Here is a 14187-nt window from a genome sequence, read left to right as displayed (position 1 = left end):
TATCTACTTAATAAAATCAATATCACTGAATCACAGATATTCCTTACCGCTACATGTTCAATCAATAGAAATTTTCAAATGTTCTGTTTCTTTCTCCTGGATAAACTGATGTTAGTGAAATTAAAGTGAAGTAGGAGTTTATACCATCATCAGTTGCAAGTTTGCGGCTTTTTTATGTGAACTTCTATTTTGCTCAGGATCAAGATTCCACTCGACTCATGACTTTGGGTTTGTCACTTTGGATATTTCGAAGACGGTTGCAGAAGACTCGGGTGTTTACATGTGTAAAGCCACTAACAAAGCTGGAGAGGCAGTCAGCTCTTCAGCTGTGAAAATCAAATGTAAGTTTAGGCTTCTTTTCTCATTCAAATTTTTATAAAATCCAGCTTTATTGGAGTTCAGAGTATGATCAATCATAAATCATTACGAAGACTGACTTAGTCAGCCAAAAAACAAAGGAAAATAACACCTTAATCAAGGAAAGGTTGTTGAAAAATATAAAAAATCAAAAACAAAAGAAATCGGGCAAAAAACCCAAGAAACTTTGAGATGATTACAAACTCACGACCGGAAAAAAAAGAGAAACTGAGATGTCAATTCGACTTTTTATTTCGATTTTTTTTTTTTTATTTTAGATTTCTATGTTCAAATAATTTTGGAATTATACAGCCAAGGTTTTTCTTTCTTAGTTAAGATGTGAGGATAATATGCAGTTGCTGCAACCGTTCTCTCACTCCTGAGTTTGGTTCTAAGGGGTGAGAAAATGATGCGGTCAGCGTCCCAGTTGTATCCTGTGAACTGTTTTCGTGCGGATGAATTTTCATAATGCTTTTGCTTTTTCAGCAAAATCATCCATCCAACTTGATGCTATCCAACAAGATGCTTGGCAGAAGATCCAACTGAAAGAAGCTGAGATGAATCGCGTTCCAGAAATGTTCATTGACACGAGCCCGCAGCAAGCCCCAGTATTTACCACTCATCTAGAAAATCAGGCAAAATTGGTGGAAGGCCAGCATGTCCACTTGGAAGCTCAAGTTGAGCCCCGCGCTGATCCTAACCTGCGTATTGAGTGGTTCAAAAATGGTGTTATTCTCACAACTGGTAAGACTGATGTTACATATTTTTCAATCTTGTCCCTCACTATGCTGAGCCCTATTTTTTCCTTGAAGAATTTTTCAACTTAGTACATTTAGGGTCCATGTGAATGATTAATATTGTATAAATTGACTTATTTTAAAATTAAAAAGATTTATTGAAGATCTTTGAAGATACTTCCAGCCCCCAGTAACTTTAAGAAATACCACTGTCTTGAATGAATATTTTATGACTTAGTGTTTAATCTTTTTGTGCACCTCAGGTTCTCGAATTCGCAGTACTTTTGATTTTGGATTGGTCACTCTTTCAATTAACAACCTCCGTGAAGATGACTCTGCCATCTACACATGCAAAGCAACAAATCTTTTGGGAGAAGCTGTTTCTACTTGTACTTTAAAAATTGAAGGTGAGAATGTTTCTATTAATTATTCCAGTCTTGTATTAAAAAGAAAAAGGAAAAAATGAAATACGTGAAGAAAAAAATAAAAATGTGAAAATCAAAAACCACCCTCAAAAATCCATGTAGGAATTTTTAAACAATTTTCAGTGACTCTTGTTTTGCTCTAAAAAAGAATTCAACTGTCTTGTGTGCATTAATGTTTTTGTTAAATTCAATCATGTTTTATGTATGTCTGATATTGATTCTCAAAATTTAAGAATAATTCTGCAATTAATGTTAAACTAATATGCTTTACCGTTTCAAAGGTTCTACAAAGGTTGTTAACTTGTTCCGTAATTTAATTTTTAGATCGCCACTGGCTTCTTTCCAAACCACTTCACCCAGATGCGCTGCCACTGATTGAGGCTCTTGAAGAACCAAAACCAACAAAAGTAGAGTCACCCGAACCCATCTTCGAAATCCCTGTCTTCATTTCTCACTTGAACAACGTAGAGTGTAATGAAGGAGATAACATTCACTTTGAGTGTAGTGTTGAACCATCAAAGGATCCAACTTTGAATATTGGTGAGAAGAACTTCATATCTCTGTTTTTTTATTAGTTTTTTAGTGAAGGACTTTTTCCACTGACCTTGTAGTTTGACTCAAATTAAATGAGTTTTAGTTCCTTGATGTAAAGAAGCCCAAAGTTCTCAATGTACAACGTTTCTATTTTCTCATTCTGTTCGATGATCTGTCTTTCAGAGAGTAATTTTGTCCCAGAAACCTATTTTTGTCACCTAGCAACATTTGGGTTGCATTTCTGCCAATTGCTATTTGTTTATAGAAAATTTTTTGTCAGTAAAGCGTTTTCTTTTCTATGTACCTCATATTTTCATAGAAAATGGTGTCAGGAAGAATATTTTATTATCATTATTGAATAATGCCTAATTTTTGATTATGCCTCGTACTATTCTTTCCTGCATCAAGTGGCAAAAATTCTATGCTAAAATTATCATCAAAATCTTTCCATCTCTATATTTCCATTATGAAATTCTTTCAGAATGGTTCCTTAATGGTCAACCTCTGCCCACCGGGTCAAGATTCAAAACCACCTATGATTTCGGTTATGTCGCTTTGGATGTAACATCTGTCTATGCAGAAGATTCTGGTATTTATTCTGTCAAAGCAACCAACAGCAAAGGCCAAGCAACAACTGCCGGGTCTCTCAGATGCACAAGTAAGCTTCTCTCGAATTTTTTGTTCTTCTTAGTATGAATTCTCTTTCAAGCATTAATATTTCGACACCTTCCGGTTAAACGGTCACAAATGTCGTTTATACTCAGACGCTATTTAGGCGACCATCTCAATACTGTTTTAATGTTTTCTTTAACGATTTTGCACATACTTTCATGAATATCTTAGGGATTAATCTTGATGGCGGAAAAAGTAATCGGTAAAATTTTAAAGTGATTTTGCTCTTTACTTTTTCAGTAAAAAAACTGGACAAGTTCGAGAAGTTGAGAAACATAGTGCCAAAGCATAAATGGCGCTTGTGATTTTTTGGCCGGAAGGTGACAATTGAATAAGGGAAAAAAATAATTAAAAATACCTTCGAATATGTAGAATTGAATCAACCAAAAGCCTATTTTTTTGCGATAATTGTCCAAGTGACTCGTTTTCTTTTTTCATAGTTGTTGCTACTAATTTTTCAGGCAAAAAAGATATTTATCTTGACACGCAACATCCTCAAGGCGAAGCCGGGTTAGAGCGCGTGAAAGAAGTTGAAGACTCAATCGGTTCTCGTTACCAGCGGCCGAGCGAAGCGCCAGAAACAACTTTTGCAAAACCAGTTTTCATTACCCCTCTCGAGCCTGAGTTTAGACTGGGTGAAACCCAAGCCTTACATTTGGAGGCCACAGTCGAGCCAAAGAACGACCCCAACCTCAAAGTTGAATGGTTCCTCAATGGAAATGTTCTAGAACATGGTAAGTCATTTGACACCATTAAATAAGTGTCTTTGTTGGTGAGAAATTTAAATATTTTGGTATGAAGCAAAAAAATCATTTACTGTCAATAATTGCAAGTTATCTGCAGGAACTATTAAGTCAGTATGTTTTTGATGTCGTAACTGGCTCCTCTCTTTTTCTTTATTTTTTCAAATGATCTATTTCTTTCTCTCTTTTATTTTGAGTTAATTGAACTTTTTTACTTACCTTTCAATGTCTTTATGAGATCAAATTAATACTTCAAAACCAAAATGAAATAATTTATCATAATATTTAGACATTGAATTTACAGTGAAGCTCTTAATTATAGCAAATATATTGTCATCAATTGGTAATTAAAAATATCCTCTTAATTGCTGTTACCAAATGATCAAAACCAACAAATCTCGTTCAATTTTTCCAGGATCTCGTTTCAAAATGACGAGTGACTTCGGCTTTGTAACGTTAGACTTGACAGAGGTTTATGAACGTGATCAAGGAGTCTACACTTGTAAAGCAACCAACTTGGCGGGTGAGGCGTACACCTCAACTACAATCTACTGCACATCCAAAACAAGCCTAATCGAAGAGACCCAGCATCCTAAGGGAGAGGCTGGTCTTGAGATCATCCAGCATCTTGAGGAATCGTTGCAAAAAGAAGAGAAACGCCTTGAGATCGAAGAAGAGGGACATGCACCTGTCTTCACAACTCAGGTGCGTTCAATATCCTAGTGAGAAAAAAGGAATTACGAGTATCAAGTATTTTTAGTTGAATTTCCTAGTTTTAATTTCAGGTTACTGAATTTTCTGGTTCCCTCCATAATGAAAAGGAAATGATCAAGCTCCTAATAGTTAATTTTTCTTGACTTCTTTTGGAAGATCATGCTGTTAACAAAACTTTATTTTAATTGAAAACTGCCTTATTAAAATTGTAAGTTGTGCGCAAATATTATGATAAGTGATTTAAAAGCATGCTGTATGGAGAAATGTCAAATTTAAGGGGAAAAAATTTCAAGGGAACAGAATCTGCACCTTCTGAAAATTAGTTTTATTGGGGTTTCCCTAATTTTTTACAAGAAAGAAAACAAACCTCTGAAACATGAAAAATCAGTGAGCTCCTCATCAGATTTAACTACTATCCAATGAAGATCTTTAAATCTTTTTTCAATAATATGGAATTGTTTTTAATTTTTTTGTGCAGTTTGAGCATCTTTCAAATCTTAGGGAAGGTGAAAATGCCCACTTCACAGCTTCTTTGACACCAGTTGGTGACCAAACCATGGTTGTTGAATGGTTCAAGGATGGCAAACAGATTGAAGCAAGTAAGGAATTTTTTAATTTTATTTTTAATGACAACCTTTTTTTAACAGTACCCCGACCTACTATTATCAAACATACCAAAAAAAGCTTCGCAAGGGAGGGGAAAATGTGCAATTGCAGCCACCTGCTTTTAGTTACGAATAAACTCTGTCATTGTGAAAATGAGAATAAAGAAAATAAAAAGAACGAGCTGCTATTCTGAGTGTGAATGCTCTTCTTTTTTATCACATCATAAGTTCTTGCTCATTTTCTGATTTGAGTCTGTTGGAAAAAAATGTTAAAAATAGAAAGAAAAAAATGAGACGAAGTAAACATTGTGAAAATTAGTATTTTTTGCTACTCAAGGAAACGTCTTTCAGGCATTTTTAGTATGTAAAATATGGTGAATGAAAGAGATAGAGAAAGCTGATTTTTTTTTTTTTTTTTTTTTTTTTCATTTTATCTACATTCATTCACTTTGTTTAGAATAAGTTGCTCAGAGCTTAAACACACGTTGAATTTTACGTGCGTTATGCGCGGCAGACTAGATCTGAGTTGTAAGCTATCATATTTTAATGTGCTTTATCATCCCTTGCTCGCCTTAGGTCACCGCATACGCACTGTTCATGCATTTGGAATGGTGCTGCTTGAAATCTTTGATGTGAAGATTGAAGACTCAGGCTCGTACACCTGTAAAGCAACCAATAAATGGGGCACAGCTGAAATCAATGTTGAACTCAACTGCAGCGAGAAGTTGAAGGGACAAGCCCCTCAGTTCACCTCACAAATTCAGGTGAGACTCCTTGTTACATATTTTTTCCTTGTAAAGTTATTGTACTACTAACTTTGAAATACCTCAAAACCCTTTTTTTTTACCCAAATGATCAGTCTGTGTGCCTTAATCCATCTGTGTTTGCTCTACGAATTTAACCTACTCGTGCGAATGGACGAGTAGAAGAGTATATTAATTTGTGATCCACATTTTGAGTTATTCTTTAAATAGAATAGATTCACCATACTTTATACTTTCCTCCTCACTATTTGTCTATAAAACCTAATCCTGTTCCTTATTTTTGTTAAAAGAGATCCGGAACTGACTTGAATGGTTCCCCTTTCCTGGTGCTGTCTGTTGTGGATTATTGAAAACTCCTGTGCAAGCATTGATTTCCTACTATTTTCTCTGTATCTAATGAAGTCCATCTCCTGCTAATTATGCTCCTGTAAAATCCCCTTCTCTTCTTTTCCAATTTTTTTTTTTTTTTTTTTTTTTTTTTTTGCTGAAACCAAACGATGATACCAACACCTTAATTTTACTTTTTGCTTACTTTTTTTTAGAAATGTAGTTAAACTTATTTGACTAATTTTATACATTTTTCAAGAAATCTGTCCCTGAGACTATAAGGACCCTTTACATCTCCATCAAGAGAGCAGTCAAATGATTACCCTATATTGTTTTTTCCTTCCCTTAGCCGGCCTTAGCATGACCTTTGTCATGTTTATTTTTATTTTTGTTAATTACGCCTGTGTTGCTGACTTTCGTTTCGTCAGTTATCGATTTTCCTCATGCTAATGGAAGTATCTAGATTCATTTTTATGACAAGAGGAGAGTGGCATCCTTTTCTTCATATTTCATCAAACCCAGTCAAACTCAGGCAGTCAATGCATTCGACATGTTGCCAAAATAGTAGTTTTGCTCGACTTTGTGACATTATGCCTCTCTTTTACCTAAAAACTTGTCTTCAACACCCTCTATGGGTACTCGTAAATGATAATTTTCATCTAATAAAAGAACTAATTTTGTTCCTTTCAGTCCCTTACTGGTCTCAAGGATGGTGACTCAGCTCATTTCGAATGCACGTTGATCCCCGTCAACGACCCAGACCTCAAGGTGGAATGGTTCCATAACGGTCAACCTCTTCGTCACAAGAACCGTATCAAGACAGTTTCTGACTTTGGTTACGTTGTCATGGACATCTCCTACGTGCAAAGTCAAGACTCGGGAGAATACGTCTGCAAAGCAAGCAACAAGTAAGCCCTCTCATGACCTATTTTAATGTTGAGTTAATACTCTGCTCAAGTTGCACCATTAAATTATAAATCTACCAAGGCAGAAAGCCAGGAAGAGCAAAGGTTTTTGAAAATGTTTTTTGTTGGTGAAACTTTGACCAGAATAAAAAGAGCATGGCTTATTCAGTATTAGAAATCTCAAATCAGTTCGCATTTCTCCTCTACCTTACTGTAATAACTTTTGAAGATCAGAATAAACCCTTTAAATAGAGAATTTACCTTTAAAATGATGCATGCATGCTCTTTTTCTATTTGAGACCAAAAGTAATGTATTGAACTATTCTAATTTTAAACTTCACTTCCCAAAAATACTAAATGCTTTATTCTTAACTTTCTGTTCAACTTATATTTAACTGCGTGGTCTACATTATTGCCCTTTTCTTACAATCCTGCAGGTACGGTGAGGATACCACAAGTGCTTTCATTGAGTGTGAAGGCAAAGGAGGCGTTTACTTAGACTCTTTGCAACCTGATTCCTTGGCTCGCATTCGTGAGTTGGAGGCTCAAGGTGTCAAATTTACCCCCGATGGAGTACCAACCGGAGGAGAACCACCTAAGTTCACTTCGCATATCATGGATATCGCACAATTGAAGGAAGGGCAAAGTGCTCATTTCGAAGCCCGACTTACGCCAATAGATGATCCTAATCTCACCGTAAGTTTAGTAACCTTTCCTTCTACTTTTGAAAAGTACAGTAGCATTTGCCAAAAAAAGCAATTTCACTAACTTTGATTTCAAAATTGTATTCACAAATGTATCATGAAAGCATCAAAACTTTTTGGCAGAATCTTCTAAAAATACCAGTAAAAAAATGAATATTTTCCAATGTTGCACTGGAAGTTGAAATTTTCAGGGAAATTGGCTGCGAGATGCGAAGTTGTCAGTGAAAAATAAAAAATAAATTTTTCCTGTGACAGTCGGAAATTCAGAATTGAGGTTGATTATTTTATAGGAGCCCTACAGTCATTTTCCGCATGATATCAAACTGTATAGACCGCAGAATCTCTTACACTCATACGATTTCTCATTTTTTTGATGATTGAATTCTGGCTAGTTTAGGAATCCAAATAAAAAGAAATTGTTAAAGTTACTATTACCGGAATAATCAAAATCTGCCGTTCCTTAACCTAATAAGTCCCTTAACCTTGTCTGTCTTAATGAGGTAAACCAAAAAATCGGCTCATTTTAATTTTTTTTTTTTTTTTCTGCTCCAGGTTGAGTGGTTTTACAATGGCAAGAAACTACCCCATGGACATCGCTACAGAACTTTCCATGATTTTGGTATTGTCATTCTGGATATCCTTTACTGCTATGAAGAAAATTCCGGTGTCTATGAGTGCAGAGCTACCAATCACTATGGAACAGACACAACGCAAGCAAAAATGACCTGTTTGTCCAAGGCAAGCCTCATTTTGGAATCACAACTACCTCAGGTAAGTGAGAAAAAGTAAAGAACTTTTATGCTACTTTAACCATTGACATTTTTCTATCAAAAATACAAAGTTAAGAAAAAATATCATGAATGTGGAAATTAGGGTTCAACGTATCATTAACATTGACTCCTACTGTGCAATAAAATTTCGAATTTCTTCTTAGCTCTAACCCCACTCATATGCACAAGTCATCATTCAGAAAAACTCTTTTTTAATGGTGTCTAATCACATAAATGTATGTTGTCACAGGGCATGGAAGGAGGTCTAGAGAAAATTCAGACCCTGGAAGACTCAATGGTATCATCGCGTGTGGAGAGAACTGGAATCGATCAGAAACAGGCGCCATTGTTCACAATCCCATTGGCAAATGTGGACGACTTGCGAGAAGGTGAAAACGCTCACTTTGAGGCCAGAGTCGTACCAACAGATGATCCCAAACTTAAGGTATGTATGCTTTTTTTATACTTAAATTTTTCCTTTTCCATTTTGGAACATCAATTGAACATTAAATATTCTGGTTATGCCAGACACTCAGAAAATAATAAAACTCTTGAATTAGTAGCTTTGTATTTATTTTAAGTAAAATGTATTTCTATCTTATCGCAGGTTTCTTTTTCTGAAAGGTTTATGAATCTATTCCCCACAGGTTGAATGGTTCTGGAATGGTTATCCCTTAAAAACTGGTTCTCGATTCAGGACTTTCTGCGACTTTGGATTTGTCATCTTAGAAATCTCTCCAGTTTACCCTGAAGATTCTGGTGAATACTCTTGTCGAGCGTCTAACGAGCATGGCCAAGCTGTCACCACATCTCACATGAAAGTACAAGGTAATATGTCCTTGTTAAATGAAAATTGTATGAATTTTATCATCATGAAGTGTGTGCCAATGGGCACTTGAGAATATTCCGTGCTGTAAATGACCTTCACTATAACATGCTTTGCCATTTTTGACATGGATTAATTTAATTTTTTGAGTTCAAAGTTTCTAGCTGTTTTGCATAAATAATTACAGATGGAAAATCTTTTGAAAGGAAACCAAATTGATTTTTAGCCAAAAACAGAATCTACAATTCACAATTTGATCTCTGAGTTTCGAATCAAACTTAAACGTTACTTTTTATTTTATTGAAAAATATATAAAAAAAGGAAACTCAGCTCATTGTTGAAAATCCCTGAAAAGTTACTAATATATTTCTTTAAATAGATTTTTAAGTTCAATTAGTTTTGCTTTCTTTGGAACAATGCTTTTAGACTCCTAATAAAAGTGAAAGATTTGGATAAAGTGAGGTTATATCATATTCCTTAAAGATTGGGGGAATATGAAACATTAAATCATTTTTTTCACCAATAAGTCCATAGGAAGAATATGTCTAGCTTTACAAAGATACATCGGAAGTTCGAACTTTCAAACGTACATTGGGTAAGACGTAAGATAGCCAGATTTAGTAATATTTCGCCAATCTTTTTTAATCATGCATTTACTACAATCATTTTGGTTCATTCCTTCACAGGCAAGAGAAGCATCATCCTGGAGTCACAACTTCCGAAAGGAATGGAAGGTACCATTGACAAAATTGCGCAATTGGAAGGCCTGGGACAAGTCCGTGGCCCTATCGAGCAAGAAGATGAGCAAGGAAAACCACCAGAATTCATCACCACCCCGTCAGATCTAGCCCTGTCGGAGAATTCGTTGGCACACTTTGAATGTCGGCTCATGCCTGCCAACGATTCCAGCATGCGAGTTGAATGGTTCCACAATGGAAAAGCTCTCTCTGCTGGGTCGCGTATCAAGACCATCAATGATTTTGGTTTTGTCATTCTTGAGGTCTCTGGCGTGTATATTAGAGACTCAGGGCTTTATACTTGCAAAGTAAGTTGTTCCTGTCAAAGCTTAATCAAAATTAGAAAAAGTTGATCCTGCTGTGTTTTTATTAAATACCGCAGGTTTTTAAGTGATTTTTCTTGCCCTAAAGTCAGTCAGCTGAGATCTCAGAATATTTTTTGTAAAAGATCAGAAGTATCAAATGAGATTTTCAGAAGTTCTTGAAGCTAGGAAATTAAATTGTGCATGCTCCCCACCAAGTATGTCACCACAGATGTCTGTAATTAAAAAATGTCACCAACTAGCTGTAGATGTTAAATGTTGCAGCATTGCGAAGGTATCGGTCTCTAGCTTGTCAAATCTTCTACCCCTGATTTTATCATCTGTATTCAATCAATGGAATGGAATATTTGCTGACGACAACAACTTTTGGTCATTCATTCAATTCCGTAATTATGAATTAACCTCTTAACGTGCAGAATTTTTTTTCTCTGTAATATCCTCAGCCAGATGGCACATATATATTCTGCGGAAATCCCATAACTTGATGTGAATCTCAACTTCAATGACTATTAAGTCTATGTAGCTGCTCAAACTTTCATTGTGAGGTTTTTTTATGTAAAGTAAAATTTCCTATATGATGCTCCTTCAACTTAAATCCTTTTTTCAGGCTACTAACAGTCATGGTGAAGCAACTGTATCTTGCAAACTCCAAGTCCGAGGTAGACAAGGGGTTGTCTTGGAACCACAGATCCCCAACATATTCTTAAATGCAACCGAGCACATCCAGAAGCTCGAAGAATCTCTGCACAGGAGAGAGGAACTCAGAGCCGAGGAGGAAGAGGCTATTCCACCAAGATTTATGACAGAAATCTCGGTAAAATGTTTTCTGAATCAAATTGTTTTACTGTCTAATGATGATGATCACTTCATGATCTTAGATAAAAATCTCAGTACTTAATGTAGGGGTGTCCTAATAGGTTTCGGAACAGCTCCGTTAAAAAGTAGTAACACCATGAAAACACCGACCATTTACATTCATAATAATGAGTTTAAACCCTTGATTGGGAAAATTTACTTTAGTTTTTATATTTGCTCTTTAACGTGTCAATTAGGGAATAATCTCCTCTCTAATATTATCAATCATCAGAATTTCATAAAACTTCGTCAATTGTTTGATCCCTTCAATTTTAATTTGAAACCCTCAAAATTTAAATTTATTTGCTCAAAATTATCAAATCTTTTAACCCCTCCAGCCATCGTTTAACATGAACTAATCTGTATTTAAGTAGTGTAGCGTGAGCCTTCTTATCAGAGTGAGAAATGGTCTCTATTTCATCCAGTACTGAGTAAAAATGGTATTATTTCTTGTATTGGAATACATCATCTCTGTGTATCCATTCATTTTTTAGTTAAACATTGAAAAATGAATTTGTTTGTACCGAAAATTTTGTTTTCTCCCAGGACATCGAAATTGAGGAAAGTAATCCTGCTCACTTTGAATGCTATGTTGAACCGACCAAAGACTCAACCATGAGAATCGACTGGTTCTTCAACGGGCGTCCATTCGCAACTGGTTCTCGAGTTCATATGATTAATGAATTTGGATTCATTTCTTTGGACATGGACTACTGCTATGCCAGAGATTCCGGAGAGTACCTTTGTAGGGCTACAAACAAGTGGGGTACAGCATTCACGAAGGCCAAACTCACCTGCTTAGGTGAGGAAATTTGAACTACCTAACTAACTTTAAAATTCTTTTTTTCTTTCCTCTCTCTCTCTCTTCTTATTTGTATTATTCAGAATTCTCTTGAGATTTGTGACACATGTTATTTCTCATGCATAATTTGCAAAACAGAGACTTTAATTTCCTTTAACCCATTTGATTTTATAATCATTCCTTTCAAATTCTTATCATCTCTTCAGGATTTATTTTTAATAATCCGCCCAGCCCTTGTTTCACGTAAAGTAATATATCCTTCAGTATTGTAAAATAAGGTTTGCTATCAGGGTAAGAAATTGCCTCTATTATATCTTGGCCTGTTCAAGCTTGAATTTTTTGGTTTGAAATGATTATCAAAGTTTCTCATCATTCTTGCAATCCGAGTTTAAGTGTTCTTGATCTTTGAAAATGACTTTCGATTCAAGTCAAGTAGAATCAAGTTGAGCGCAGCCCTTAAATTGGGTAGCACATATTTAAGAAAAACAAATAATGGTATTGACAGAAAATTAATTTTCTTTAACAGCGAAACAAGATATTGTCCTGGATTCACAACTTCCAGACGCAATGAGCATGGACAAACTGATGAAGCTTGAGCAAGGTATGCTTCCCGAAGTACAACCAGAAGAGGTCGTTATTGAGGAACCACCTCGATTCCTCTCTCAGGTAATATTTCACAAACGCATCCTCCAACTTGATCTTTCTCTTCCTCATCTAATGTACAGAATCTCAATTCAAAACTGCATTTTGATGGCATAAGATAGCTTAAGATAGTGATGTTGATTTTTCATGTTAAAATATCAGCTACTTTTGTAGTGTTATGATAACAATAAATTTTACAATTTTCACTAAAGTTAAGGTAAATTCATAGAAATTATGAGGTTCCAGGTGGAAAAACAGTATTAGCAAGTTGGCATCATTTTTTTAGAGAAGTGCATCATGAATTCAGTGCATGTACAAGTGTTACTTTGCAAAATTCTAAGACTAGATATTGTTTTTTTAGTAACATAAATGCTTGTTTCTAAAGGAAGGTGGCTCCACAGCAATGACAGCCAATAACTTTGAACGTAATTTGCTGAAAGTGTCTTTTCACCCTCACAACTTTTTTTGAAATTATTTTTTACTCCTATGGAAATAATCAGAGTTACAAGTAGTAGCATTTTCACCATCTCTTCCTTTTTACTTAATTTTCTCTTTCATCATATTTCAGATTCAATCTGTAAGTGTTGGAGAGGCAGAACCGGTGCGATTTGAAACCAGAGTTGAGCCAAAGAAAGATCAAAACCTGAAAATTGAATGGTACCGTAATGGAAAACTCCTCCCCTCAGGTCATCGATACAAGACAGTCTTTGATTTAGGATACGTTTCGCTTGACATTCTTTATGTGTATCCAGAAGATTCCGGAGAGTACGTTTGCAGAGTCTACAATAACTTCGGGGAAGATTTCACCAAAGCCACTGTTTCTTGCAAAAGTAGGTTTCTCTTTTTATCACACATAAATTGTTCGATTGAATTTCATCAAAATTAGAGGCGAGTAAGAATCCTGCACCAATTAATCAACTTATTTATTGTTATTTTCTATTCATTTCACAGTCCCTGGTTTAACTGTTCGAAGACCAAAATTAAAGAATTATACCAAAAACATTTAAAAAACAATTCATACCAATGGGTTTGCACTAATTTTCATACTGCTTTGATTGATTTTGAAGGGTTAGTAAATATATTTAGTAAGCGCTGTGTTCCTCTAATTTACTCAACTTGTATTACTTCATCTAATGTTTCCTCATGAAATCTATTAATATGTGCGAATCTCATAAAATGAAGTAATAATGAGTTTCGATTGGTCACAGAAATTCCGACGATCATATTGAGCAACCAAATCCCCAAAGGAATGAAAAGATCAGATGCTGTCATCGCTATGGAAGCAACAATCATGCAATATACATCAGAGGTGTTCCTGACAGAGGAGGATCTTTATGAACCAGAAAAGAAACAGCCACCTCGGTAAGAATCTCATTCAAATTCTATTTCCTTCATATTCATGATCAATGAAATTGAAGTAGTGAGCGGGTGAAATTTAAGCTCAGAAACTGATCATGGAAAATTGCTTTGTAGGAAATGACATGCAAAATGAAGAGACTTTGTAAGAAATAAGAGTTTTTTTCGGAAAACTATCTGGATAGTGAGTAGGCACCGACCACAGAATAGCCTCAGTTGATGCCTTAATTTATTCAGTCTTAGAAATGTCTTACATTCTTGTAGAGATCATGATGGACCCAAAGTAGAACATAGTGAATGTACCAATTTTTTTGCCTCTTAATCAGCAGATCATTAATGAACCTTGAAAGCTTTAGGCATCCCAGCCTGAACATCTTAGGATTTGAAAG

The 14187-nt window shown here is 35.3% G+C and overlaps 1 protein-coding gene across 18 annotated transcripts in view; it reads left to right on the top strand.

Moving 5' to 3' along the window:
• The window catches only part of sls (sallimus), a 277774-nt gene that overhangs the window by 97786 nt on the left and 165801 nt on the right, over window positions 1–14187 (top strand). For all 18 annotated transcript variants that reach the window (XR_011899246.1, XR_011899249.1, XR_011899248.1 and 15 more), the window contains 20 exons: window positions 198–341; window positions 844–1101; window positions 1358–1501; window positions 1844–2059; window positions 2535–2711; window positions 3187–3459; window positions 3884–4173; window positions 4661–4781; window positions 5364–5551; window positions 6569–6786; window positions 7221–7479; window positions 8040–8258; window positions 8508–8702; window positions 8905–9085; window positions 9770–10128; window positions 10751–10957; window positions 11545–11800; window positions 12327–12466; window positions 13011–13272; window positions 13651–13804. Coding sequence is in view for 14 of the 18 variants with exons in the window: in XM_072296789.1 (XP_072152890.1) it covers window positions 198–341; window positions 844–1101; window positions 1358–1501; window positions 1844–2059; window positions 2535–2711; window positions 3187–3459; window positions 3884–4173; window positions 4661–4781; window positions 5364–5551; window positions 6569–6786; window positions 7221–7479; window positions 8040–8258; window positions 8508–8702; window positions 8905–9085; window positions 9770–10128; window positions 10751–10957; window positions 11545–11800; window positions 12327–12466; window positions 13011–13272; window positions 13651–13804 (4261 nt within the window). In the remaining 4 variants the exon portion in view is untranslated. The remainder of the gene's footprint in view (window positions 1–197; window positions 342–843; window positions 1102–1357; window positions 1502–1843; window positions 2060–2534; window positions 2712–3186; window positions 3460–3883; window positions 4174–4660; window positions 4782–5363; window positions 5552–6568; window positions 6787–7220; window positions 7480–8039; window positions 8259–8507; window positions 8703–8904; window positions 9086–9769; window positions 10129–10750; window positions 10958–11544; window positions 11801–12326; window positions 12467–13010; window positions 13273–13650; window positions 13805–14187) is intronic.

The sequence above is a fragment of the Bemisia tabaci genome, chromosome 2 (assembly GCF_918797505.1).
Source record: "Bemisia tabaci chromosome 2, PGI_BMITA_v3".
Lineage (NCBI taxonomy): Eukaryota > Metazoa > Arthropoda > Insecta > Hemiptera > Aleyrodidae > Bemisia > Bemisia tabaci.
Note: the sequence above shows the minus strand (reverse complement) of the source record. Positions and strands in the feature narration are given on the sequence as shown.